The sequence below is a fragment of the Nelusetta ayraudi genome, unplaced genomic scaffold (assembly GCF_046127955.1).
Source record: "Nelusetta ayraudi isolate G7.1 ecotype Tasmania unplaced genomic scaffold, CSIRO-AGI_Nayr_v1 ptg000026l, whole genome shotgun sequence".
In the NCBI taxonomy this organism is placed as follows: domain Eukaryota; kingdom Metazoa; phylum Chordata; class Actinopteri; order Tetraodontiformes; family Monacanthidae; genus Nelusetta; species Nelusetta ayraudi.
The window spans coordinates 6,407,338-6,431,901 of record NW_027466076.1 but is presented as its reverse complement, the minus strand read 5'-3'; the positions used below and the strand labels follow the sequence as shown (position 1 = coordinate 6,431,901).

The 24,564-nt window shown below is 49.1% G+C and overlaps 1 protein-coding gene across 1 annotated transcript in view; it reads right to left on the bottom strand.

Annotated features, from left to right (window-relative positions):
- whrna (whirlin a) overlaps positions 1-24,564 on the bottom strand; it is an 85,899-nt gene that overhangs the window by 26,127 nt on the left and 35,208 nt on the right. Inside the window, exons 2-5 of the mRNA XM_076029354.1 lie at positions 24,205-24,423; positions 21,559-21,684; positions 3,168-3,376; positions 277-313 (exon numbers count right to left, since the gene is read on the bottom strand). Coding sequence (XP_075885469.1) covers positions 277-313; positions 3,168-3,376; positions 21,559-21,684; positions 24,205-24,423 — 591 coding nt within the window. The remainder of the gene's footprint in view (positions 1-276; positions 314-3,167; positions 3,377-21,558; positions 21,685-24,204; positions 24,424-24,564) is intronic.

Below are 24,564 nucleotides of genomic sequence, written 5' to 3'. Positions count from 1 at the left end.
CGTGGAGACTTCAGGCCGGCGCTCAAGGTGAGGAGGAAAAGCCAAGAGTTGACGCGAGTGGCGCAAAACCCATAAATGACAGAGTGAGCGATGAGACGGAGGAGTGGTGCAGCTGACACAGCAAAGCCATTTTCACAGCCAAGACATTGCAGGAAAAACACAGGCCGACAACAGTGTGTACACACACACACACACGCACGCACGCACACGCACACACACACGACGACGACGACGACGACAACAAAGCAACAAAGTGACTTGTTGTGTGACTCTCACCTTTCCACCGGCAGACGCTCCCTTGTCCAGGGAGAAGCTGCAGGGAGACAGAGGAGGAGATGATAAAGATCACAGAGGGACACGTGCACACACGTGCACACACATTCACACTGACACACTGCCCCTTGCCGTGCACGTGCCAGTGTCAGGACAGGAAGAAGTTAAAGCGGAGGCAGCGGAGGGTTTGCAGCTGAAATGAAAACTCTGTCAACAGCTAAACAGCAACGCCGCCGTGTTCAGGATTTTACAGTTCTCACACGCAATGTGCGCTCTTGTTGCTGACGTTCAACATCCGGTGAGAAAACAATGCTGACGAGGATGAAAGTCTAAATAAAACCTTCCTAGTGAAGGATTTGACGGAGAGTCCTTATGTAAATATCTTTACATTTTGGCCCATAACACCGTCTCTCAGACGCCTGTGGATGCAGTGGTGATTAAAGGTTGAGGTGTGTTTGATGGCGACTCTCCAGCAGCCTGTCAGGCAGCCTGTCAAGCAGCCTGTCAAGCAGCCTGTCAAGCAGCCTGTCAAGCAGCCTCAACTGGTCCAACATGATCACAGGTACGATGGTTGTGGCTCTGATGCAACTGGTGTGAAAGTGTCTCTGGAGAGCAGCAGTGAGCCACTGGCCAGCTACAATACTCTGTTCCTGTATTGGGGGATTTCTTCCTCTGACCACTTTTTACTTCTACTCGCTACATTTGTACGCAGGCATCTGCACTGTGCACCTCTTACGTTGGAAAAAAACTGCTGTTTTGCTTTTGCGTTTAAAAGACACAAATCAAAAGTCATTCACTGACTCCTGTTATTTATCCTGCTTGTTGTCGCTCGACATGAAGCTATTTGAATCGTGCTGTTTTGTAGCTCAATATAAAGTTGCGAACAGATTTTAGAGGGAGATTATTTTAGAGAAGTCACTGATCAATACATTTTCAGGGTAGAGAAGAATAAAACTTTGGAAAAAATATTTGGTTATTTAAAATCCAATATCGTCTCAGTGGTCACCACTGCTGCTGATTACAGTGTTGTTGGCACTGCATGTAGCAAAGCTCTTAGAAATGATCTGCATGCTCATGCAAGACATGCAGATTATTCTGTCTTATATATATTTATATTCTTTATATTCTGCTAATGGAGAAGCACACTGGGAGCACTGGGATTTATTCTTTTTAAATCTTTCCTGCAGCTTTTCTCGCTCTTCAGAGATGCACCACCTTCCGCCACAGAGAGGGGGCGCTCCAGAGAGAAAGGGGAGCTACTGTAAGCCTCTTCCACTCAGTGTTTTGCGTCTCTCTCTCTCTCTCTCTCTCTCTCTCTCTCTCTCTCTCTGTCTCCCTCTCCCTCTGTCTCTCTCTCTGTCTCTCTCTCTTTCCCTCTCTTTCCCTCTCTGTCTCTCTCTCTGTCTCTCTCTCTCTCTCTCTCTCTCTGTCTCTCTCTCTCTGTCTCCCTCTCCCTCTCCCTCTCTCTGTCTCTCTCTCTCTCTCTCTCTCTCTCTCTCTCTCTCTCTCTCTCTCTCTTTCCCTCTCTGTCTCTCTCTCTCTCTCTGCAAACACAATACTAAGTGTTTGTCACTTTTCCATCCCGAGTGCAATGACTCGAGGAGACGTTGTTACATCCTCAAGTGCCAACACAGTAATGGGCTTTAAATCCAGCAGCATTCAGGGCCAGAAATAATGACAATATTCAGTGGGAGAGATGCCGCAGTCCCAGCAGTGATGGACAATCAAACTGGTTTCTGTGGGGATTTTAATTCAATTAGCCCTGTTGACTGGTGAGAGCCTGCAGTCTTTATTCTGCCCTCCTCCTGACTCCTCTGATCCCTGGCCGCCTCTCTGTGCTGCGGGAAGTGACTGCTTTCAAAGAGGAGCCACCAAAACAGAGCTCGTGCGCTGCATTACAATGCCGCTGCTTTAATATATGCTAATATGCTAGGTGCTAATGACACAGGCGTCCACAGGTGCACCAGAACATCACCTGGCGTCTGTGTGCTCGTCTCCAGACATGAATTTATGTAAATATGATAGTTGTGTCTCTGTAATAAAGACACACAATGTTCACAATAGATATTATACTTGCAAATTGTATTTTTTTTTTCTTGACACACAACAGTGTGCAGCATGAAGCTTTTCCATTCTATGTACAGCAACACGAGCAATTCTTTCAAAGCAACAACTCAGCCTGTTGGGATGATGGATGCTGAATTAAACACAAGGGCTCCTTCCATAATATAATGTTTATTACATTGAAGAATATTTCCCAGCAGGTCTGCCGTTTACTTCCTGAGCAAAAGAGGAAGGAATGTGTACATTTCCCAGCAGGAGATGGAGATGGTTCAGAATGATCAGATGAAATGGCCTCTTGACTATTAGAGTTTCATGTCTCCTTGACTGTTGTGATGCATCAGTGCAATGACTACGAGACTAAAAGACATTGCTGCATCTTCCTGCTTCACTTTCTCTTTCACTCTATATGTCTAATTGACACTGCAGCCATGAGTCATCCACAAGTAAAAAGCTGCATGTTCTTATATGTGTTAAAGTAAATGTCATTTACACATTAAATACAGATTCATTTTCAGTCTTATAATATATATATGTCACCTTGATAAATGGCACATCATTCTCCATGAACCATGTTGTTGACTGGCAGCCAATCACATTATTATATTATTATATTATTATATATTATATTTATTATTGGTTATTAAACAATAACTAGATCATATTTGATAATAATAATGAATAGAAAAATAGATTCTATCATTTTTTTGATTTGTTGGCATTTTTTCTCACATCTTCACACTTCTCTAGCGCCCCCTGGCAGCCATAGCCCCCACTTTAGAAAGCCCCCTGTGGTAAAGCTGAGCCGCTGCCGTGGTGCGAGAACGTCTCACCCTGCTGCGCTGCTATTGGCCGAGCTCTCGGCGATCTGCGAGCTGGCGATCCAGCGGGTCTCGCCCACCACGGTGCGGGCGTGCGGCAGGCGGCCCACGTCCTTCACCGTCATCATCAGGTGGCGCGAGGACTTGAGGACCCGCACGGCGTCGTCGTGGGGGACGCTGAGGAAGCTGCGGCCGTTCACCTCCAGGATCTGGTCGCCCACCTGCGGAGGGGGGAGGGCAGAGAGAGGAGGGGCGGCGGGCGGGGCTGAGCAAGGCGGCAAGGGCGGAGCCAGCTGAGGCCGTCGGCATGCACGGAGGGGGAGACGGGGGGAGGGGGAGGGTGTTTGAGGGTTTCAGAAGGGGAGGGGAGGGGGGGGGGGGAGCGACGTCGGACGGAGGCGTCGTGCGAGAAGTTCCATGGATCAGAGTGGGATCATCGGGGTTCCACAAGGGGGCGCGTTAGAAACTGGACTTTAACTGGACTTTGACTTCACTGGGTTTCGGGTCACAGGGTGTGAAATAATGAAATAATGAGGGAGGTTTCAGGTAGCAGCACCAACCAACCCAGACCAGGACCTCATCAAGACCAGAGAGCCTGGAGGTGTTATTACAGTGTTATTAGCTGAGTCTCCGCTGGTCTGGATCAAAACCCCCCAGTCCGTCCTACCAGTCCCAGTCCGAGACCAGGCCCAGTCAAAATGCCTCAGAGTCCGCAACCAGACCCAGGCCAGGATCTGATCAAGACCGCAGAGCCTGGAGGTGTTATTACAGTGTTATTAGCTGAGTCTCTGCTGGTCTGGATCAAAACCCCCGAGTCCGTCCGCCCTGTCCCAGTCCGAGACCAGGCCCAGTCCGTCCTCCCAGTCCCAGTCCGAGACCAGGCCCAGTCAAAATGCCTCAGAGTCTGAGACCAGACCCACACCTTAACCAGTGTTCTGGAGACTGAGACCAACCTGCAGAACTGCAACGCTAGTTTCAGTGTGACATTGAAAAAAGGCCTTGCAATGTAATTTCACATTCTATTAGAGCTGCTGCACCTGAAGGCAGCGCCAGCGAGCGGGGGAAGCATAATCAAGTGGGCACTTAACGCCGGGTGGCAGCCTGCGCTGCCGTCTCCTAACAAGCTCCAACAGCCGCTCTGACCTTGAGGTCGAGCCCCGCGGCTCCAGCAGGGGGCCCCGCCACGCTCCAAACCAAGCTGGAGCTCCTCCCCCTGGAGCTCACGCCTCCTCCCAGCTTCATCTGCACCGCCGCTCCGCTGGCCGTGGGGTCTCGGCGCCATGAACGGTGACTGGTGGGATTACGCTCAGGCTGCTCTGCACGCATTCCCAGATCGTCCCTCGTTAGTCCACTTAGGGTACAGCCGTTATTATCTTGCACTGTGCAGTACATCAATTCAATGTGGTACGAGCCCATTCACTACAGCCTTGTTATTACATGTGTGCACGTCGCGTGTACAGGTACTGCCCGAAAAATGAGAATATCCAGTAAAAGTTGTTTTATTTTGGCAAATTAACATAAAAGATGAAAGCACACACATTTTATTGAGCCATTCCACACAAACTGACTGATTAAGATTTTCATAAAGATTTGACTTTATGTAACATTTTTATGTAACACGTTTTTTTTTAAGCTGCAAGACCTGATCAGCAAAACCCAAAGAAATAAAAACTTGAAATATATTGATTTGCATATTAGTCCTTTATATAATATGTCAACTTCACCTTTCAAGTTGAATTGCAGAAATACAACAACCTTTTTAGGCTATTCTAATGTTCTGGGCAGTACCTGTATGTGATGATGTTTGAAATCTATTCCAACAAGTGAGCAGAAAACACATTTCAGAAATCTTTCCAACACGTTTTAAACTGAGACTAGAAGTCAACGGCGAATCTCTACATTTGAATCCACTTCTCCCACCAGTGAGACATCAATCAAGCTGAAACATCAATCAATCATCTAACCAAGCCATGCAAGTGCAACTGAGTCAGTCAAGAAATAATTCGGCTCTTTGGTTTTTGTTTTTTGTGAAACAGTAAATCTGAAATTTCTTTGGCAAATTTGATATTTTGTGTTAAAGTCCACTGATTGCAAAGCAGCCTCTGCACCATGGACCTTCTCTGAACATCTTCCAGCAGATCCCACAATGCCTCTGGGCGGAGGTCGCGCCACGCTGCTGCCAAAATGAAATGGGACTTGTCATTAATAGCGTATGACTTGGACAGGAGGTGGCGCTGCGCTGTGGTGCGGCGCTCTGCACTTATCTGCGCTGTCAGTGCTGAGCTGCAAGGCCCCGGGGATGAGAGGAGGATTTCACGACATGCGACGAGCAGTTTGTTCCAGTAATGGAAAAAAAAAAGGAGATTTAAAAAGAAAAAAGGAAAAGGAGTCAATAATCTGCTTCTTACGGAGGTTTGGCTTCACTTGACATCACACAAACTCTGTGGTTGGAGGGCTCAGCTCAGTTTTATCTCGGCTCCGCTCGGATTTGACACAGATGAGGGCGTCCGCGCCAATGAAAAAGGAAAAAGGCACAAAGGGAGCAGACAACAACATCAGAGGGTTTGAGTTTGAGTCTCAGCCACCCAAAAAACTCAACAAGGAGGCCATTTGAGAGCCGCAGTACTGAGAGAAACAGCAGCCAACAGCAGCCAACAGCAGACAACAGCAGCCTTCATCTGGGCTGAAGCCACTGCAGGTCCTACATTATAATGGACGCTTCAATTGTTTAACTGCAGTGCCCTTTAATTCCACGGCAGATATTATGATTTGTTACATTAAAGAAAGTTCGTAGGCCCAGAAACCTGCAATCCATCTTGATCAGAGTGTGACAGCAGAGCCGGCCCACTGTGACATCACTCCTCATTAGTGGCAGCCACTGACTCAGAGTCCTAACTCAGCCTCTGATTGGACCCGGATCCACTGTGATCAGCGCAGTGATCACAGTAATGAGTCGCTCTGTAGAACTCCCTCTTGAGAAGTGGATGTTCTGTTGAGTCTGGGCTCCAGCTCATGGTTCTGGTCCTGTCCCAGAACCCCCCCGCAGTGTGCTGCTGGAACACTGCATCTCAACGTGTCACCTGACACGCAGTGCTTCCCAAGTAGGGCAGCGTTCCTGCCATTAGGCTGTGCCTGCTGCACGCCACTTCCTGTCCCATCTCCAACACAAGTAATGAACACGAGCACCAGGATGACACTGTTGATGAAGATTCTTCCTGTTGTTTATTCCCATAAGAGAAGAAAATCTTCCCCAAATCAACACTGCTGCTGCTGCTGCTGCTGCCACTGCTGCTGCTGCTGCTCACACTTCATGGCTCCTGACGAGGGCGTTAAAGCCTGAGAGCATCGTCATTATTTAGAGGTTTTGAGGAAGAGACGCACAACCACACACACTGATTAGACACGCACGACCTTCTCTGTGCGTTAGGAAAGCAGATTCACCACCACTTAAAGGTCCAGTGTGTAAAACTCAGCCTGATATGTTTATATTGGTAAAAGCTTAACATACTGCCCATAAATATATTGATAAAAGGTGTATATAATAGTGTATACTGTTATACACTGTTGTCGTATACTACTACAATAAACTCCTCCCCTTAGAATAGCTCTCAGTGTCCTCCAATAAACCGACGACAAGCAGGTATCCAGGTTTGGGTGTGCAGGGCCACTGTAGTTCACTGGCAAGCTCAGGAGAGGGAGGGAGAGCGAAGGAGAGCTGCAATCTGAAATGTAACCACTTGATGTCACCGTTTCTTCTGAAAATCTCCAAATATTGCACACTTCTTCACAATCTAATAAGCTATTTTACACACACACACACACACACACACACACACACAGTTTATCTCCCTCTCTCTCCACTGTTGGAGGCAGTGAGACGTTGGACCATCAGTCACTGGTGTCCTCTGACTGTGCAAAGTGCTTTGAGACGCCTCTGTGTGGGATCGAGTGCTTTACGAATTGGCCGACTGACCCCCCCCCCCCCCCGGAAAACTGACAACACAGCCCCAAATGCCAAACACAGTGTGTGTGAAAGGCATCATGGGGCCTCCTCCCTCCATCTCTTGGCCCCACCTACTATTAGAAATACGCCACTGACTGCAATCAGCCGAAGTGCCGGCGCATAAATGACGAGAAGCCGCAAACTCAGCAAGAAGCCCCCGGGGGGCGTCGGCGGGCGACCGAGAGCGACGTGACCCTTTTAGTCTCAGTGTCACGACACGGAGGACGAGAAGCGGCGCAACACCGCCTGCAGAGGAAGCCTGGCTGCATCCAAATGGAGAAGCGGGACTTTGCAGTGATGTGGAGTTGAGCGCTGGCGACTGAGGAAGTGACGGCTTTCAATTCTTAATGTGGATCTCATATTATTCTCCTTCCAATGCGAGATGGCTGGAGACGCACTGAAACACCGGCTTTTAAATAATGAAGCAAAACAAGAAAAAAAATAATGAAGCACAATGTGATTTAGCTTTCAGACACTTATCTATGCAGCTTCACACACACACACACACACACACAGTATATGACTTAATGAGGCAGTGGATTTGAGCAGTGATTGACGTCACTGTCGAACTCACACACTAACAGTCACAGCAGCTAATGAGGCCGTTTGGTCGCTGCGTCCCCAGAGTCGCACACAGAGCTGCGCAAAAACACCGCTTCCTGTGTTATTGACTGAAAGACGAGCAGCGGCGTCACATCACTTGACTCCACACTCCTGCTTCTTCAGTTGTTTTACAAACAAAAAAGGAAAGAAAAGGGAAAATGTAATTATTTTTTGTTTTTGTCTTTTTTTTTTCTTAAACCCTCTAATTTAGAATGAATAGATTTCACTCAGCCGGAGGCTCTGTTGATTCTTGTGGCACCAACTGCAAACACAAATTACAACTGCAGCGGCCAGAACTGATTCATTTGCAGTGTTTTGTTACTGCTGCTACTGCTGCTGTAGTTACTGCTGCTGCTGCTGCTGCTGTTACTTCTGCTGCTGTCGTTACTGCTGCTACTGTTACTTCAGCTGCTGCTGCTACTGTTGCTGCTGCTGCCACTACTACTGCAACTACTACTGTTACTTCTGCTGCTGCTGCTACCGTTGCTGCTCCTGCTGCTGCTGCTGCTGCTGCTGCTGTTACTGCTGCTGCTGCTGTTACTTCTGCTGCTGTCGTTACTGCTGCTACTGTTACTTCTGCTGCTGCTGCTACCGTTGCTGCTCCTGCTGCTGCTGCTGCTACTGTTACTACTGCTGTTGCTGCTGCTACTACTACTGCTACTACTACTGTTACTGCTGCTGCTACTGCTACTGTTGCTGCTGCTGCTACTGTTACTACTGCTGTTGCTGCTGCTGCTACTACTGCTACTACTACTGCTGCTGCTGCTACTACTGCTACTGCTGCTGTAGTTACTGCTGCTACTGTTACTACTACTGTTACTGCTACAGCTGCTGTTGCTACTACTGCTACTACTGCTGTTGCTGCTGCTACTACTACTGCTGCTGTTGCTGCTGCTACTGCTACTACTGCTGCTTCTGCTACTGCTACTACTGTTGCTGCTGCTACTGCTACTACTGCTGCTGCTGCTACTACTGCTGCTGTTGCTGCTGCTACTGCTACTACTGTTGCTGCTGCTACTGCTACTACTGCTGCTGACTACTATTTGACCACAAACTCCAACGTCTGGATTCTTCAGCAACGCAAAGCTGCCTCCTCCGTCCCACAATCGCGTCCGTGTCTCATATTAGCAAACTCTGAGCCTTATTGTGGTTAAAGTGAAGCCACTCGACGGCGCCTCCCTCCCTCCGTCTCTTCTCATTATTCCGCCCGGCTCCTCTCCCTCATTACTCTTCTATTTGAGGGGAGATGGGCCCCGTCCCGAGTCGCCAGCGCTTCATATTTTGCGATCAATCTGGCCGTCACGCCGGAGTTGCACTGCAGCATTCCAGGCAATTAAACCACAAAGCGGTGGCGATGAAGGCCGACAATTAGGAGCCCTAATGGATGCTGATGTTTAATAATAGAGGGACTGTGGAGGCAGACCACCCACTCCACTCAAACTCCCAGCTTGGCGCCCTGCACCGTTCAAAGCCGGTGGCCTTGAGGCCATGGTCGGTGTGTGTCACACCATGAGGTGTCTGCGGTGTCCGTTTCTTTTGTTTTGCGGCCCGAGAAGGACGGAGATCTGAAATGTTTCATTTGTTTTCAACAGGATGTGAGTGTGAGCCAGTGTGTTCAGTTCAGCCATCGACGGGCCGTCCTGTGTTCAATACACAAGTGTTCCAACACACTGATTGTCAGCCTGAAAGATTTCTCCATTTGTAAGTGTTAGAGTGAATCAATAAGTCTGTATTGTCCCCTGCTAGTAAGATAGCTGCTTCACATGACTAGGATGATCACGGCTGGAACGCCAATCACACAACACAGCAGCATCTGCAGTATCGAGCCGACAAAAACAGACTTTACAAACAGCTTCTCTGTGGTCTGCTGGAAACCTTCAGTGCTGGAGGTCCGAGGCAAACAGGCCCGACAAAGACACAAGGTGCACTCACTCCCATAAGCCTCTGTTCCACTGAAATTAGCGGGATGTCACCATGTTTTTGGACGCGGGACGTCGCGGAAGCAATCGGCATTGAGTTCCGTCTCCACGCACCAAACCCAGCGGGGTGTCACCCCCGCCGGCAAGCTGCACCCCCTCCGCTTTCACCGCTGCGAGTCTGCTGACGTCATCGCGCTGAGATCGCATGATGAAGTGCTACAGAATTCAAGAGTCCGGCGGTGGCCAGTGTTCTCAGTTGTTGGTCACTTTTGGCTGTAGTGGAACGATGACGTTGTTTCACATAGATAGAAAGATGCATCCCCGTTAACTCTCCACTCTGTGTGATGACACTGGAATAGCTTCACTGGCAGCCATAAGGGTTTGCCTTTCATTTCCTCCACAGCAGCTTCAGGTCTGAAGCAGCGGACCAGTCAAACTGTGTGACTGGTGGAGCTGCAGTGAGAGAGGGGCCGGAGCAGCAGCAGATGGGGTATGTAGAAAACACGTTGCTTTAATGTCAACTGTTGAGCTCTTTATTGAAATGACTGTTGAAACACTGCAAACGTGGATGAAATGCAGCTGTTTGACGACTGACTGACGAGTAATATAATTTCTTCAGGTTGGGCGGGCCGGATTTATAAGCTTAACGGGCCGCATATGGCCCCCGGGCCGTAGTTTGCCCACGCCCGGTCTAAGGCAACTCCTGCTGGCGGCGGCTCGGCCTGGATTTCTAATCCCCAGGAGTTAATTGTTCATTCTTCAGAAATGGCCCCCATTTGCGAAGACTATTTAATTGAATTAGCGAGGAAGATTTGTTAGTGCGATAAATTCCGCAGTCTGCATAATAAAATAAGCCAAAGCCATTTGTCTTGGCGGTGTGGCTGCACTGAGGGCAGCAGGCGGTGCAGGCAGCAGCTCTGCTATGCTCTGCAGACTCACAATAACAAACAGCAGCAACAGCAACAAGCGTGAACTTGAACATATCAAAGTAAATGTTGGCAAATGGCCCCGCTGCCACCACGCTGTCGTACAAACGACCCCATCAAGAAACAAGAAACCCTCTCCTCCATTCAGAACAAAGCTGACATGTAAATGAATCTGACTCTGCAGGTGGAAGGAAGTCAATCGCAGACCCGTCGTCTTCTTCTTCTTCTTCTTCTTCTTCTTCTTCTTCTTCTGCACTCTCACTGCTCTCAACAACAATGAAAAGCAGGCTGGCACTCTCCTCTGTGTGGATACGTCTGAGAAACTTATTGTGATATTTAGGTTTTGTGCAGTTCTAGGGGCGATGGAAACGCAGCTGCTCAGCATATGTCCTGTGATTAGCTACTACTTCAATGCACGGCAAGGCCTCTACCATTGAAAGCTCCACAGCAAATCTAAGCGTTCATCACAATTCCCATTTCCAAGTCGATGCTCTTTCGTGCCTCCGCCGACTGGAAGACGGTCAGGTTTCTCCTGAGAGTGGCTTGGCGTCTGCCAGACAGTCAGGTGGTAAACATACAAGCAGTCAAAACATATTTTTGCAAATGTTTTTTCCTTCTTTGAAAGAAAGGCACTCTGTGGGCACTCTGGCTTTCTGTGGAGGAGCGAGGAGTGATTATCAGCAGACTCAGTGGACGCACGGTGGGGAGATGAAGTGGAGCTGCACACCACGGAAGCTCACAGCCACCACTTTATCTGCTGGCTGCGGGGCCCCCTTGGCTTCTCTCTGGGCTCTGCTCGTCACTCTGGCTGATCCCTGCTGATAAACCCAGACGGGCCGTTATCTCCGCCACCACTCCATGAAGCAACTTCCCTCCGCACAATCCTGGAGAATTTGAATAATGTATGGAGATTCATTTTGCCAGCCCGCCCACACTTTAGAGAGAAAAAGCTTGCATTTGCTCTGCAGTCTATTTCTGCCCAAGCAAAGCATCCACTCCCATCACTTTGCCCAAATGCATGCCTTTCTAACACTGCTTTTTCTATCTGTTGAAACTCCTCCTCTTATAACTGCACCACTGGCCAATTGAGGCACTACAAAGATTCCTCCTCTCTTTGCGAAAGTCAGCTAGAAAATCCAACGTCTTGCAGGAGGGAAAGTCCCACCAGAGCTCCGCCCCTCATTCACTTCACTAAACTCTTCAAATTCTGTTGACTGGCTGAGCAAACAGAGCACGGGTTAATGCGTGCTCCTCTCTTCAGTCATGGCTGTTGGAAACGCAACAAACCAACTCACCCTTAATTGATCATTTTGCAACATTCCAACTGGAGCTGATTTAACGGAATGTGTTTTAATATTCCGAGATTCCAAGTGGGGCTGAAACATGAGATTGATTGGATTCCTCTAAAATGCTTTTCCATCAGACTTTCTGGCCCATTTGTCAGCGTTGAGCCCATCGGGAGTGGGACTGGGCCGTTCTGGTGCTGACTGGAGTCCTCCCTGAACAGCAGGACACAGCGCCATTCATTTCACACCAGGTTTATGGTGCCGTCATTTTTCTCCGAGATGCTAAAATCACATTACAATATATTCCCCTCAGACGTGTTGTTATAATTTTTCTTTTCTCAACAAAGTGAGGAAGACTGCGTGTGCTTCCTCTTTCTCCTCCTGTTCTCTTCTTCCCATTTCTTTCTCCTGCACACTTCCTTCACTTGGCGGAGAGACTCTGGCTCGTTGCTGCATGCTTGGCCCTCAGCTTTGTCTTCCTTCTTAAAACATCAGAAATTCACGCATTCATCTGCGATTAGCGACTCAGGATGCTAAACCTGGAGTAGACCTCATCATAAACAGTAGCTGTTACAACTCAACTGTACTTCTATTATAATTTCATCAGTCAGTCTGTTCTCGCAAATCCTTAAATCCTCTTTTCCCCTCTGTGACTTCTGTCTCCAACCTCTCGTCCTCTTCAGTCCATCCTCCTTGTCTTCCACCTCCTCCTCCTCCTCCTCCTCATCCCTCAACACCCCTCACTCACAGCAACCTGTTCGTGCTCTTGTCATGCGTGCGTCTTGTCACCTCCGTCCTGTCTCCTCAGCCGCTGCCGTCGTCCATCATCAGGTGGTCTCCTTGGAGATCAGCCTCTTTAATGACACTTCCTGCGTCATTAAAAAGACTGGTGGTGGCGGCGCAGCACTTTGTGCTGTGTCACGTACGGCCATGACTGACGATTCATAAGGTGCCGGCGTGTGTGTGTGTGTGTGTGTGTGTGTGTGTGTGTGCGCGCGCGCTGCAGGCCATATTGATTCCTTTTTGGTTGACTGATCCATGGGATGATGTCACATGGCACATTCTTCAGAGTGACGCTCCTCACACGTGCAGATGGCTTTAATTAACAGAGCCGTTTCAGGTAATTAGGTTCACATTTCAAGGCTCCAGCAAAAGAATCTGATAATATAACTTATGACAATAATATCCACTGTGTGTTCAATCTGAGCTGATTTGGAACAATCACAATGTTTTGGCTGCGTGGCCTCTGGTTGGGACACTAACTGATGTTCAAGAGTAAAAAGCAGAATGGTAGCAATAATGCGGAGCTCCTGCTAGATGACAGTGAAGGGTCCCTTCAGGCAGGAGCTCTGCTTCTTTCATATCTGTTACTAAATATTGCTCTTTCCTTCTGGCCTCTTCAGATGATTGGCTGCAGCCCTCCAACATCTGCTTCCATCCCACTCGTCTTCTGCATCATCTCCTCTCACACCAACCAACATCGTTCCTCTCTCACTACATCCATACATCTCCTCTCTGCTTCATCTCCAGGCCTCCTGGTTGCCAGTTTCAACCTCGGCATCCTCCTATCCATACACTCACCGTCCCTCCTCTGTACAGGTGCGAACCATCTCAGTTTGGCCTCTCTGGCGGCATTTCCAAACCAAACGTCCCAGTGATGGACTCATTCCTGATCCTATCCATCCTGCTCACCGGCAAAGAGGAACTCAACATTTTCATCTGGGTGTGTTTTGCACTCCTGCTGCACTTCAATAAACTCAGTGTTCCTGCGTTCCTGCTGCTGCCAGTGGCTGGGCTGTGAGATAAGGTAGGAGACGGACGGTTTCCCTCCTCTGGAATCCAACGCTGTCGGCCATCCGTCCTCCCGCTGCCCCTCCAGCTACTCGCCCTCGGATGAAGAACATTGCTCTCGGACTTTCTGGCTGTTGGGGAGCGAGTGAAGCGAAGACCTGAGGTTGAGGATGACTGAGGGGAGAATTAGATTTGCACTGTGGAGAGTCTCCCTCCACATCATGGCCCGCCCTCAGTTAGCTAGTCAACCACTCAGCAGCAGTCTATCTGGGCTGCCTCCAAGGAGCTGCACTGGCACAACCCCAGGAACTCCTGTAACTGCTGAACTTGTGTCTAAATCATCGAGTGCGTTTCTCCACCAACTGTCACACACCTCATCGAGGCGGTCGTCTCAGTGAGTCAATAAAGGTTGGATTTTAACCTTCAAGGGGACCCAATACTCTTAACCTCTGAATTTACCTGCTCCTCCAGCTACATGCTGGCTCGATGTTGAATATTGAGGCTTGTGGTTCCTGAACTTTAACTATAACGTTATGATGTCCATCAGATTGGAGTGGATTGAGATCTAAATGTTTTCCTCCCTGCTTCTTGCCCAGAGCAGCTTAATCTGCTGGACAGGAAGAAGGTCTTAATGACTCGGCCCTGACAGCAGAGCAGCGGCGCCGCGGGTCCAATTGAATGGAATGTCAGGGTATAAAGCCGACAGACTGATCCTGCCCGAGCATGCTAATAACCAGCCCACATCTGGAGCGCCTGGAATAATCCCTCCCCACATGCTGCTTCCTTAAACTGCATCAGCGCAGCCCAAAGCTCATATTAGCGTGAAGAGGCTCACTCTGTGCACACTGGTAAACAGCAGGGGCGCCTTCACGCTGCTGGCCAGGCAGCAACAACAAAGTCAGTGCAGTCAGAGGGGAGAATAACTTGAGCAAACAGATGTGTTCACAAATAAAAGACATTTAAATACTTGGATGATTCAAATCTGCTGCACCGGTGGCCAAGCGATATTTAATCACAAACACATGATTTTTGAGTTTTTTTTTCCCATCTTGATGTATCCAACAGAACCTGCAAACACATCAACATTTTTTCAGACAAGTAACAATTAAGTTAATGAGCTGCATCAACCCTCCAGCTCGCCAGCGCTGGACTGGCAAAACAGGCCTGGCCCTCCATTTATTAGGAAACTTTGGGCCAGGACAAAGAGAAAGTAATAGTGTACATCGCTGTTGCTGTTGTTACAGTGACAGTCACTGCCACACAACGTGCTACACGTCCCTCCTCGGCATCAGCCATTTGTGGCCATGCCAACTGTATGAGGGAGCAGTTGCCATGACTTTGTAGTCTGTGCCAGCAGATACCAGACACACAATCACTGCTATCTGCTCAGTGGGGCCACTGATAATTTGCACAACTCTCTGCAGGAGCCGCACCACAGGCAAACAAATGAGCTGCAGTCCAGCTCGGCTCCCTCGCCCTCCACTTTGACTCTAAATATAAGGCAACATCTGAGAGAGAGAGAGCGAGAGAGAGAGAGAGCGAGAGAGAGTGAGAGAGAGAGAGAGAGAGAGAGGGAGAGAGAGAGAAGGGGAGAGAGAGAGAGAGAGAGAGAGAGACAGGGAGAGAGAGAGAAGGAGAGAGAGAGAGAGACAGGGAGAGAGAGAGAAGGAGAGAGAGAGAGAGAGAGAGGGAGAGAGAGAGAGAGTGACATTGCTGGTGTGTCAGTGTGAGGAGTTGAAGAAGAAAGAAAAAGCCATATATGAAAATATCTATATTTAGTTATCAGCGGCTGAGTGAAGCAAAGCTGGCAAGCAGCAGCAGACCTGAGTGAGTTATTAACGGCTGTGTGCAGGATGCAGCATGTGGGCTGAGGGCGACTGCAGGAGAAACTGCACCTGGGGATTGAAGAGCAGCATCTCTCCATATCTGACGGCTCCATGGAGGCTTCCAGAGTTTCCTCCACTGAGTCGTGCTGCTTCTCACATCCTCAGCACCAGTTTACTGCTTCATCAACGTTCATCTCTTCAAAATAAAGTGCTCACAACCTGTCAAGTCCTGTTTGCTATCAATATATCTCATAGACAAACTGACATGTTCCTACAGAGACAACACACAAACGTTTTTGCATACAACTTGGTATTGTCAGGTCTTGCCAGGTTGCTGCTCCATTGTTGCATCCACTTCATCAACGGCTTCGTTTTCCTGACGCTGGACACGTTTGTCAACGTCGCTCTGCACAGAGGAGAAGTGAATCTGTGCCAACTGCCGCTCCAGGTGTTTGTGCTCCGAGAGGAGGAGGAGGAATGAGTGAGATTCACAGACACTGAACTAGAGGCAGACTGGCCAGACAAACTTGAGGCTGAGTGTGAATTTAAAGCACATCATTGTGAGTGCTGCCTCATAACCCCTGTGAAGAGCGACGGGTATTAGACTGCCACAAGCAATTACACAGCCCAGCATAAACTGGCATCAAACTGAGTTGAAATGATTTCTTCCCAACTTTAATTATGTTGCTGGTCTTCACTGAGAGGTCGCTATAGAACTTCGCTGGTGGGTCAACCTGCGGCGCTGGATGCGACTTGGGCAGCGTTGGAACGCCACCAAGCTACCACAGAGTGCAGAAGTGTGATAAAGCGTCGGGTGGGCGATGGACGAGCGCGCTGAGGAACAACGCAGCTCAGGTGGCGCCAACAAACTCCATCACGGAGGCTCCGAGCTGCAGCCTGGACTTTCCTGAACAAACCCCTTCCAAGAGCCGGCAGCAAAGAGGGCCGGCTCCTGATTGGCTGGGAGACGGGTTTTTTTTCCAGAGCTGATTGTCAGTCCTTCAAAGCTGAGCAGCCACTACGCTTTGTGAGGAGTTTTTTGACTGGAAAGTTGCTTTTTGTTTGTTTTTATCCTTTTGTGATGTTTTATGATGTTCTTTCACTTTGTATCTGGGTGGGTGTTTGTTTTGGTATTTTATATTTATTTTTACAGCACTGCGTTCCAAGTTGAGTGTTTAAATAATACACAGTTAGTATTGTTGGTATCGTGAACATTAGTCATTCATTTTAGCATCACAACATTTGGTCATAAAAAAATATAAGCAACAAAAACTCTAAGGAGCCACTTGGGAGCCAAAAGAGCGACTGACTCCTTTAGTGAACTGAACCAAGGTTCTCAGCAAAGAGCTGGAATTCCCATCACTGCTTTAAAAATGTGGTGTTTGTCAGAGTGGAAACAGCACCTGCTCTTCCACGGCCAGCCACAGCAAGGCGCTCTTCTGCCGCTCGCCAGCAAACTGGCGTCTCTAAGACGTGGAGACGAACGTCTGGCGTTGCCTTCAAGGTGCTGCTCCAGCTGCATCGAGCGGCTCACTGGGAACCAAACACTACATCCCGGGAGGAGGCTTGGAATGCATTTCCGGCCTCAGCAGGTTGACTGGGATGCTGGGAAGACTGTGATGGTGGGAAGGCTGTGATGGTGGGAAGACTGTGATGGTGGGTAGACGGTGGGTAGACGGTGGGGGGGGGGGGGGGGGGACTGTGATGGAGGGAAGACTGCGATGGGGGGAAGACTGTGATGGTGGGAAGACTGTGATGGTGGGAAGGCTGTGATGGTGGGTAGACGGTGGGGGGGGGGGGGGGGGACTGTGATGGAGGGAAGACTGTGATGGGGGGAAGACTGTGATGGTGGGAAGACTGTGATGGTGGGAAGACGGTGGGGGGTGTTTACCTCTCAAGGACGAGGTGCCAGTGCAGGAGAGTGAGTGCAAACAAACGCCCCAGGCTGCCTCCTCCTTTTCCTCCTTCCCCTCTGCCTCTCCTTCCAAAACACCATTTCATCTCCTGTCAGCTGCACTGTCAGCATCCAGCGCAAAACCTCTGGGGGGGGGGGCGCACCTCTATACCTCTATACACTGTAGTACACTGGGATAAAACGCTACTATTACGCTTTCTTTGATCTAATATATCTCTTTCCCACACACACACACACACACACACACACACACACACACACACACACACACACACACACACACACACACACTCTTCCTATTGGTCCACCCTGCTGTTCCTCCAGTGGAAGGCAGGAGGAAGCTGCTGAGGTGCATCAATCCCAGCCAGGAGCGACGGCGTGCGACAGGACGCAGACGCTGCCGTCCTCCTCGCGCCTGCCTCATAAAGTAAGAGCAGTGAGTGTGTGTGAGTGTGTGTGAGTGCGTGTGAGTGTGGAAGAAGTGACGCGACGGCGTCTCAAACACACCTTTCAATCTGCAGGAGAGCCGATGGAGCAGTTTGAACGTGTGAAGAGTGAGTGCTCTGTTATTTTTCAATCCCGTCACGCGTGACTTCACAGTCAAGTCCAAGAACATTAAGCAAACATTTTGAAAGGTTTTCGAAAAGCTTTGAAAAGTCACCGGTTCTCTGGACTGGAGAGAAAAGAAGCTGCTGAACTGAGGAAATGCAACAAAGCAACGCAGAGCTTCAGGTAAAAATCACAGCCATCATTGCAGCGAGCGGCTCTTACTTCTCTTTCCTTTAATCTATTTTCTATGAAGTTAAAGTCACTCAATCGAACCAAATTCCCTCTGAACGCTCCCAGTGGCTTAACACGCTGTGGCTGAGGATGGAAATGCTTTTTGACAGGCCGGGGGAAAAAAGTGAACAACTTCCTTCAACATCAAAGGTCGGCCACCGACAAAAAAATGATCAAATATGAGTCCAGAGCAGCGCAGACATTTTATTAGCTCATTCCAAGATAGTGTGAAAGTTTATTTGGAATCCCTGAGCAGCTGGGAGGAGGGGGAGGAGCTCCGCTGGCAGAACATCATCATCACCATCACACCTGATCTAGAATCCCTGCACAGGTTAGCTGTGACTGGCTTTCTAACTCTCCTGCTGAACAGAGGAGCTCCCTCTCACACAACCTCACACAACCTCACACTCGCTCCTGCAGTCTTGCATCCTCAGGTCAGAGGTCAGCAGCTACTCACTCAGATGATTCCCTTCTCCAAGGAAACAGTTTCACATTTTATATGGATGAGATTTTTATTAGCGGAGGTGCCAGACTTGATATTAATGGGACCACGTTGACAAGGTTGTTAACACAAACAGCGGCAGCAGAACAAAGCCAACATCATCACTGGGATTTAAGGGACTTTGAATGAGGTCGTCGCTGCCAATTTCACAAAGTGCTGATCTGCTGGCTTTTCACAGCACCGCAGCCACCGCTGGAGTTTACACAGACAACTACCAACTACACAGAAAACCCAGCGGACGACAGCTGTGTGGAGGAACGCACTGCGCTTATGGCAGGGATCTGGGTGGGTAGACTGGTTGCAGACCATAAGCCAACACTCGCTGCATTTCCAGAGACAGAGAGGAAAATGTGGGCTTTGCCATGTATGAATATTGTGAGTGCAGCACACACTGCATTCTGCAGTCAGGCTTTGTGTTGCAATATCACGTCCTTGTTTGAACATTCATAATAAAAAGGTTACATGTTCTCCTTCACAGAAGAATCAGCACACACACACATGCGCACGCATACACACACACACACACACACACACACACACACAGACGCGCTGGCGGTGGAAGATTTGTTTCCTGCTCTTTCAGCAGGATTGCTTTCTAATCAGAGGAGACAGAAAATCACCTCTGTGCAAATTGAAAATATTTGGCCCTAATCCAGCAACGTGTTTGGCACCAAATGGTATGCAGGCAGAACCAAGCCGGGATGGGCGTGCACATTCTACGAGCAGCGGATCAAATTAGCAAACAACCTCCAGTGAGTGGATGGATGGATGGAAGGATGGATGGATGGATGGATGGATGGATGGGTGGGTGGGTGGATGGATGGGTGGATGGATGGATGGGTGGGTGAATGGATGGATGAGTGGGTGGATGGATGGATGGATGGGTGGATGGATGGATGGGTGGGTAAATGGATGGATGGGTGGGTGGATGGATGGATGGGTGGGTGGATGGATGGGTGGGTGGATGGATGGATGGATGGACAAATAAAGAGACACCCACCTCCACTCTGTATTGCTTTTACTCCCACTCATTGTCATCATTGCCATTATAGTTTTTATCAATATCATTTTTGTTATTGCGAGTATTGAAATCCAAGATGAAAAGCAAACAACCTCCAGTGCAAACCTTTGTCTTCTCCTTGATGTGTGAACCTTACACCAGGTGTGACCTTCCAGCCTCGGCAAATCAAACAGGGGCCAACAACTGTGGAAGGGATTGGGGTGTGTGTGTGTGTGTGGGTGTGTGTGTGTGTGTGTGGGGGGGGCTGTTTGGCCTTCAGACACTGCGCTGTGATGTGACGTGGTGTCGGTGAGACGGCGACTGGACCAAAGTCTTCTGAACCCTGAGAGCAGCAACGGGTCGGTGGTGAACGACCCAGTGTTCTGTCACTGTCTTTACACCACTGTGCTCTATGTTGACTGTAGAGATAATGCACATTTGCATTGACGACGTGCTAACAGTTTGATGATGGAACCCCGGAGGGCGAGAGCCGCCCATCACGCTCGTGGCCCACACGCACAAAATGACACGGATGGTGAACACACTGCCAGCAGGGGGCAGACCGCACCTATCTCTGAGTTTTAGGACTAGTGATCAAAGTACTGCCCACTTCTACTACTTTGGTAATTACCATGGAGACATGTGTCATGGTCCCAGTGTGATAGGTTCACTGTGACACTAATTACACGCTGTGCCAAAGGACTCGCTTCAGGTCTAATTTAGGATTAGAGGGGATTTCCTTTGGGGAAGCAACGCAATATTTGTTGGTATTCATTAAGATTGTGATGAGTCAGAGTTGGAGGAGGAGCAGCAGGTTTGTCATTCACCACTGATTCAGAACCACTTTAATGAGGAAACATGTTTTGTATGTTGTGCGCCTCTTGTTGCTGTGCACGTTTGTGCTCCCTCTTTATTCTGCAGGTTCTGAAGATGAAACCAAGACAGAAGAAGAAACCCCAAGCTACCAAAGTGTTGTCTTTTGGGGAGCGTCCACAGCAGCCTCGTTTAATGGGACTTGGAAAGCCAGCCATCAAAGCAGCAAACTCTGGTCCGACCAAATCGGCAGGTCAGCGTTTGCCTGGAGCCAACAACGTGCAGGAGGGGAGCTGCAAACGCAGGGCAGTCAGGGTCTACAATACTTAAACAAAGGTGCACCAGAGCCGTGAGAAATAGTTCCGGCCAGACGCAGCTGGGCATGAGGTGAAAATATGATCAGAAATACGGTCGGACCAAAACACAAGACGAGTGTGGAGAAGACCTCACAAGAACACGACAGCCTGAGAAGCAGTGAGTGAGAGGTGGAGGAGCAGCCTTCCAGATGGTCGGCTCCTCTAAAGACTGGGCTGGTTTGGCAGCAGAACGTTGGAACCCCAACAGAACCAAGGCCCCAATAGCAGCGAGTCTACCAACCTGCTGGAGGTGGAGGTGGAGACCACCTAACGCAGCAGAACAAGAGGAGGAAGAACAGTGGACTAAGCCCCATTCCAAACTCCATTCAAACTCAACCGTTGAGTCGGCCAAACAATGATTCTTGTCCACTTGCTGTGTCAAATGTATCAGTAATGATACATTTGACAAATTCCAACAAAACCTTTGTATCCCCCTAGAAACACACTGAAACATCAACTGGTGTCAATAATACAAAAGGAAACGACGGATTAACCGGAGAGAGACCAGAATTCCCAGGACATTGTTGTGTTACTTTAAAGTTTTGCACCAAAATGTACCATGTGGACTGAAGTGCTTGACTGCACCAAACCAACACGTGTATCACTTTGCAGTCCGGTCTAACTAGGGGTCGCCAGAGTGAGAGAGTGAGAGAGAGAGAGTGAGAGAGAGAGTGAAGAAATACCTTGAGTCCTCCACACTCGGCTGCTGAGCCCTGGTCCACTCCAGTGATGTAGATGCCCAGCGCGTACTCGGCTCCGCCCCGAATCATCAGGCCGAGAGAGCGGCCGTCATCCAGAACCAGGTTGACCTGAGAAGAAAGAGGCGGAATGGAGGAGCTCAGTGTGAGAGAGGAAGGGATTAGGATCTAAATCCAGCAGGAAACACAGTCGGATCTGCAACACCGGCTCCTTCAGAGGCATCTCGCGCCTCCGTTGTGTTGCTTGACAAGCTGCCAGATTGCCGGCGGCGTGGAGCCGTGTTCTCTGAAATGAGGATTTGAGACACAAAGCGCGGACGCATCGACAGCCACTGCTCTAAGCAGATTTGCCGGCGAGAAAATCAAAGAGCAGCGGAAGCGTCTGGGAGGCGACGGTGATTAATAGCGGAGGACGGGAAGCGGCCTGATTGAAGGAGTGACGGCTGTTGAATTGGTCCATCAGCCTGTTGGCGAGGCTCCTCGGAGTCACGCAGCCTGGTGAGCAGAACCCACTAGGACAAAATCTCAATAACCCATCAAACGGACACATTGGGCGACGGTCAAACACCTTGGCCTGCCATCAAACAGCGGCAGGGAACTCATGACACACGGAGCCGCGTCACTGTCAGCTTTGATCAAAACCGGCCAATTGAATCTGACTTTGGGTTTGATGAGCTTTTTCAGACAACCAGGGTTTAAATCCGTTCATCCACAGAGATAATAAAGACAACTGACCACTAACTCAGGTCACAACCACCCAGAAAACTGCTTGGTTTTATCTCTCATCATGCATGAATGGAAACGTCAACTTTCTCTGCTAGTTATGTTACATTTACACTTTCTGCTGTTGAGGATGTGAAGAATATGAAAATACTGAGGCTGGAAAATCGAGGCAAACACCGCTGAGTTTTTCAGCTTTGGTTCTACAACAACTTTGAGCTTTAACGCAATTAAACTGCAGCAGCAGCAGCAGCCTCTGTAACTACAAACTCTGAGTCAACCAGGAGTCAGTCCTCGCGCACTGCTTCATCCAACCACCAAGGGGGAAATGCCATGTAATGTGAGCAAAGGATAAAAAAGTGTTTGTTAACAATGAGCTCCGTGTCTGGAGTCAGATCTGAGCTGAGATGGTGAATTGAACCTGGCTGGCAATCAACACACTCCAAAATTAGCAGCGCTGCTCAGGATTCCTTGAATGATTCCGAGAGCTAAATGTCGTTCGCCGCCTCCTGGTTTCCAGGCACACATGCAAACTGTTCTGTGCAAGGATTTCTTTGACGTAGGTGGTGAGTTGTGCAGTGTGTTGGGTTTGATAAGAGTCAATTGTTTCACTTCACGTGGTGATTCCACCACGACTGCAGCTTCCTCCCTGCCGCTGCTGACATCATTCAGCTTTCTTTGGAGATGAAATCTAAGGAATCAGTGTGCGATGGTGGATTCGCTCTTTATATATTTTACTCTGCTATCTTTAAAAAGCACATTTTCAGATTTGGTCTCTGCAGGTTGAGAGGCGTTGGTTGTAGTGGCGTTGCCATCCCTCATTTTCTTCATAATGAACCCTGCCAACGATGGAGAGGAATCCCGTTGCAACCTTGGGACTGTAAGTTGACAAATATGCAAATAGCCTTTATTAAGCAACGCTTTTGCACCCCTCACTCCCCTGCTGCTGTACGCCTGGCATCTGGCGCACAAATCCATGCTTTCATTTAGTGCACACGCCGGTGCAACTTTGAAATAAGTGACTGGAAACGAGCCAGCTAGCTTTGCTGCTCGGGTTCTGGGTGACATTTGCGCAGGACTGCTTTTAATCAGCAGCCGCGTCCTCAGTGGCAGCCTGGCCCACAGCGGCCTTCTGCATCAGCAGTTATCATGCCATCACTTTAGCGCATCGTGCTATTCATAAAGAGTCCCAGCGGTCTGCAGTGGTTGGTTTTGCAGTGATAAGTGGCATTTAATCAAAGCAGCTCATCATCAGTGACGGCATATCAAACACAGGTCTGGGGATGGAGCCACTAATGCGATTCCTCTAAATCCTCCCTGGATGTTGGGTTTGCTGCAGCTTCTGCTCTTTGTCTCGGCAACCTGAGAGATGCTGCAGTCAAACCGGCGCCAAGTCGCAGGCTGCGCAAATCTGCTTTGGTGGAATATTTTCCGCTTGATTGTTTGATGAAATCATAAATCCGCCAATGGCTTTGCAAAAGGAAATGGATATTTTACCCACCAAGAATGCAATAAGATGAAGAATGCAAAACATTGTTCTGTCATGCGTTTCATTACTTTGAGGGCTTCGAAAGCGCTTTATTTATAAACATTCTAAATAGTTTAGTTTCATTTAAAATTAGAATTTCAATAAAGCCATGCCATGCACAGCAGTGACAGGTCCACCTGCTGCTCTACAGCCTGATATCAATCAATCAGCTTTTACTAGTACAGTTCTAAATCACAACCAAAGGGTCTCAAAGCGCTTCGTACAATCAGAGGAAAGTGATCCTCCAGAGCAGCAGGGGGCGACGTGTTGTTGTGTCATGTACATGAAACATTCCAATAGTCTTAAATGTGAAGTGGTGGTGCTGCTGCTGTAGCTGCTGTCCATGTGGAACGTGTCTGTCTAGATTTCCTGCCAGGCGTCACCTTCTTCTCGTCGCCCTCCTGCAGCAGCTGCATGTTGCTGCGTCGCTGGCTGTCCGTCCTCCTCAGGGTGGCGCTGCGGTGCTCCAGCAGGTCCGGGGGAGGGGACACGCCGCGGCCCTGGGGGTCCACCCAGGTGTAGACGTGGTTGGTCACGTAGCCGCCGGGGATCCGGCCGACCGAGCGCACGGAGAGACAAAGCTTTTTACTGCCCTTCAGCACCTGGAGAGTGAAGGAGGAGGAGGAAGAAGAGGAGGAGGAGGAGGGGAGGAGGAGGAGAAGCCTTTATTAATCCCACATTGGAGAAATGTACACAATAACAGCAACAATACAATTTAAAAGAGTGGAGATTATATGGATTAA